The sequence below is a fragment of the Microtus ochrogaster genome, unplaced genomic scaffold, assembly GCF_000317375.1.
Source record: "Microtus ochrogaster isolate Prairie Vole_2 unplaced genomic scaffold, MicOch1.0 UNK3, whole genome shotgun sequence".
Taxonomy (NCBI): domain Eukaryota; kingdom Metazoa; phylum Chordata; class Mammalia; order Rodentia; family Cricetidae; genus Microtus; species Microtus ochrogaster.
This window is the reverse complement of record NW_004949101.1, coordinates 1,720,722-1,725,163: the sequence shown is the minus strand read 5'-3', so window position 1 is coordinate 1,725,163 and position 4,442 is coordinate 1,720,722. Positions and strand designations below refer to the sequence as shown.

General features: G+C 46.1%; 1 protein-coding gene across 1 annotated transcript in view; it reads right to left on the bottom strand.

Moving 5' to 3' along the window:
• Window positions 1-3,100: 3,100 nt before the first annotated feature.
• The window catches only part of Nkx2-4 (NK2 homeobox 4), a 1,649-nt gene continuing 307 nt past the window's right edge, over window positions 3,101-4,442 (bottom strand). Inside the window, exons 2-3 of the mRNA XM_026788514.1 lie at window positions 4,252-4,442; window positions 3,101-3,846 (exon numbers count right to left, since the gene is read on the bottom strand). The exon at window positions 4,252-4,442 is cut by the window's right edge and continues 111 nt beyond it. Coding sequence (XP_026644315.1) covers window positions 3,233-3,846; window positions 4,252-4,442 — 805 coding nt within the window. The 3' untranslated portion in view covers window positions 3,101-3,232. The remainder of the gene's footprint in view (window positions 3,847-4,251) is intronic.

Here is a 4,442-nt window from a genome sequence, read left to right as displayed (position 1 = left end):
TTAGTAAAAGCATTCTGGAGATCACAGAGAAATCTCCATACTCATTGGAGGGAAGAGCTCTAGGTGACGTGGATATGGTTCCCCAGTCTGGATCTCTAAAATTTCCCCAGATACTCACAAATTCTCACTAACAGTAAAGAGGTGTCTTATGTTTTACAAATGTATACAAGTTCTCTGTCTCTCTGGGCTTGTGGATAGCAAAAAGAGTGTTATTAAAAAAAAAACAACAACAAACCTAAATTCAAATAACATACAGGGGTTCACCACGATACTCTGGTATTAAATGGCAGGGGAATATTGTCTGTGCTTTGTATCTGAACTGGAATTTATATTGCCATCACATAATGCATTACTTTCTCAAATGCACAAGTTGATATCTAAAAATCAAATCTATACATCTTTATATAATTATGGTCCAGAAATTCATTTTTAGAGCCATTATTGTTCACTGTGGAAGGTGTGTGCATTTAGTGAGCAGGATTGAGTCTCTGATTTGCTTTAAATTGAAAGTAAACAGCTACTAGCAGAATGGAGTGTGAACACATCTGTGTTGATTAACTACTTGTTCTGACCTTTAGATTGTGGTTCTAAGCAAAGCCTTAAATAGGACAACTGGGTTACACTCCCACCCTTGCATATACAAAACATCCTTCTTGTGTCCTTCAAAATTGAACACTCTCATACTTCAATTTACATCCTAATGAAGATTACATGGAAGTACCTGCAATCCCTGCCGTTACTCCCTGCAACTTTCATTCTGCATTTTGGTTTCCATCCTTCTGCTGGAAAAGATGTTAGACCCCAAAATGTATTGCAAAATGCCACGTCTGCAGAGTTAGCATTTCTGAAAGCCGGTTTTGCTATGGCCTCTGCTCAACTTAGAGAGGGCTTTGTTCCACCCAGCCCCTGCTTCAGTTCTCCCTCTTGGTTGTGGAGACACTTATCCTCCTCTTCAGTTAATGAGTTTCACCTAGTCTAGCCGTTTGTATTTTTATAAAAGATTTGTGAAGCACCAACTGCAAAAGAAGAAAAAGGCTCTTGCTTTGCATTAATCAGAAAGTGGGATTCTATAGTAAAAACATTTCTTTCAATGTTTCAGGAATCAAACCTTTTCCTAATGTCAGGATGTGCTCAGTAAGTCTCTGGTGTAGAATGTTAAGCCCTCTGCAGCAATTACCTCAAGCTTGGGGTTTTTACTACTTAAGAGAATGCTGACTGGAAAAAGGTATGGCTACAGTAAATACACTTTCAGAAAATGGTGAATGGAAAAAGATTGCTCCTGGTGACATTATTTTCAGTAGAGTTCATTTAATTTAAAGGATTCTTTGTTCTGAAAATAAGTTATCTAGGGAAAAAAAAAACTGTTACAGGTTTATTTTCCTGAAGGGTATCACTGGATGCCCATGGACCATAAAGCTATTGTTTTTGTAAGTGTTGATCTGTAAATATAAAATAAAAAAGCAAACTGTGTGTATTTTTAAAACATGTTTTTAGAGGTAATATAGTCAAACTGATGAAAACAAAGCACTCAATCGCAGCACATCAGTGATAGCTTCACCCGTTCTGAAGTCAGTCTGCTAATAATGCAGAAACTCATGCTGGGAGTTTTTTTCTGTATGTTTATCACATCATTTTTTTGACTAATTTGTCTATTGAAATGCTTTAAAATTAAATCTCATCCTCCAAAAATGCACATTGGTGGTTTGATAAGACAATCTCTGCTCCATAGTCCCTTCTCTTGCAGTAAAAGGAATTAGAGTTTTTATTTTTTAAAGGAGGATTTACTTTATGAAGTACGTTTTGGAGAAAGTTCAAGTTTGACTTCTATGTACCTTCCTATAAATTTACTTTGAATTTTCCAGAAAAAAAAATGTTCAAGCCATAAAAGGAAATCGAATGTTTCAGTCTCAAATTTGTTCTGAAAACTCAAATGCAGAAGAGGTTTGGGGTCTCTAGTGACCTCTGTTTTGATCATTTGAAAGTACGTTTTGCCCATTTTACTTAACTTCCATTAACTGTAAGTTTACACTATTCAGTCAGCTTTAATTTCCTCCATTATGATTATTTTAATATCGAATAAATGAGCTGTGTTTGCCACACTCTGCCAAAAGGAAAAAGAAAAAAATCTCTACACCACTTAAGAAAAAGAAATGACCCCTTAACTTTTAGAAAAAAAGTACTTATTTTTTAAAAGTTATATTTAAATATTCATTTGAAGTATTGGAAATATAAATTGGCATATTAAAGAGTAAATACATTTTTCTGTACAATAAAATTGGTACAACTCAAGTTCTAAATATTATGGAAAAGTATAATCTTAATTTTCTGTATATCTTGATTACAATTATTGACATGTTTTAAAATAGACTGATAGTAAGTAATATTGGCAATTTTACTAGTTTGTTTTAGTACTTTGTCGAGGAGTTCAAATTCAGGCAAAAATACTTTAAAGTGAATAAATACCATGTTTATAGAAGGAGATGCTATGTTCATCAGTTAATTTGGAAAGACCAGATTCTATATAAAAATTATTTTACAACGCTTTTTATGATGAGCTTCATCTTGGGGGTGGGGTTGTGGTCCTCTAGAAAAAAAAATAGTTACTTGGTTGTCTAATAATGAACATGATATTTTAAAATCAGCATTTAATGTAAAAACAGTAACGATCCATATAATTAGTATTTCGATTCTTTTTATTCCATTGCTCTATTTTACCCAAATGGCAGTAATTCCTCGGCAATCATGTTGCTGTGTATATGATCCACTTTGGGCTACAATTCAATTTACTTTCAATCAAGCATTAACGAAATTGCACTTAGGGGAGGGGCTTTGCAAATTAATCTCCCAAAATAAATTCCACTTCAAGAATTCATCGTGAAAGCTGGTTGATTTATAGAGATACAAACACCAACAAAAGTTTCCAACTTCTAAAACTCTGAGAGAGCTTTGGTTAGGAACGTGGTGAATGTGGATCCCGTCAGTTCTTCACATAACTTAGAAACTTCCGAAAGAAGGGAAATCACCACCTCAAAGTGTGGTGTCACATTATTCGGTCCTGGGCTGTAGCCTTCTCCCACCCCCAGCCAAGAGGTTCAAAGCAGCCTGACCCTCTGCGCGACTCATTCGTCCTGATCTCCATGCACTAAAGGCTCAGCTTCTGTACATTTTCCCCCATCCGTTCTTGCAGTTTCTTGGCAGATCCTGCCAGTCGCAGGCAGATCCCCGGGGCTCATCACCACGTCCTGCCATAGAGCAGGTTGGCGCCGAGGACGCCTCCGCCGTAGTCCCCGGTAGCCGCGTCCAGAGCCGCTAAGCCACCCCCGGGACCGTGCAGCGCGGGCGGACTGGGCGACAGCTCCTCCAGCTCCGGGCCGGGCGTCGGGGCCTGCGGCTGCTGGCCTCCCTGGCCAGGCGTCGGGGTGCCCGCGCCGTTCTGGCACGGCTTGCCGTCCTTCACTAGCACGGGTACGGCCACACGGCGCGGCGACGGCGGCGGCGGCGGCGGCGGGGGACCCAGGCCGCCCTCCTGTTGCAGCTGCTGCGCCGCCTTGTCCTTGGCTTGTCGCTTCATCTTGTAGCGATGGTTCTGGAACCAGATCTTGACCTGCGTGGGCGTCAGGTGGATCATGCTGGCCAGGTGCTCGCGCTCGGGCGCCGACAGGTACTTTTGCTGCTTGAAGCGCCGCTCCAGCTCGTAGACCTGCGCTTGCGAGAAGAGCACTCGGCGCTTCCTTCGCGGAGCGGCCGCGTGCAGTGGCGCAAGCGACTTGGCGGCGTCCGCGATGCCGGTCAGCGAACCCATGCCGGCCACGTTCACGCCCGCCGACGGCCCCATGAACCTGGAGACTGGGGAGGGGGCCCAAGAAGGACGGCCAGTGAGCTCCGGGCCCGCGGGCACCGCTCCCGCCGTCGCCCCCCTCGCTTTGCGGGACGGCACGGGTCCCCCGACTGCCTCGCAGGTCCCCAAGAGCGCCGCGGCCCGCGCCCCGCACCTTCCTCGCGCCCAGGGGCCCGGCCAGCCCCGTGTGCCCCGGGGGGCTCCCAGGAACCCCCGCGCGCCCCAGGCCACCCCGCGCGTCTCCGGCCGTGACCCAGAACCCCTCACGAGCCCTAGGCCGCGTCCCAGGACCCCCCGCGCGCCGGCCCTCGGGCGCCGCTGACTGGAACGCCAGCACCCCGGCGCCCCAGCTGTGGCGGGAAAAGCCCGCGCCGCCCGCTCGCCCTCAGTCCCGCGCTTCTGGCCCCGCTCACTTGACGAGTAGCGCGGGTCCGTGTTGGCGCCGTACCAGCCGGTGGCCGCGGCTGCCGCGCCGCCCCGCATGCCGTCCGTGTAGGCGGGCAGCTCACCCATGTTGCCCAGGCCGCCGTTGCAGTAGCTGCCCATGGCGCTGTGCGGGAACTGCGAGACGCCCGGCGGCATGTGGTAAGTAGCGGCCGCCGCC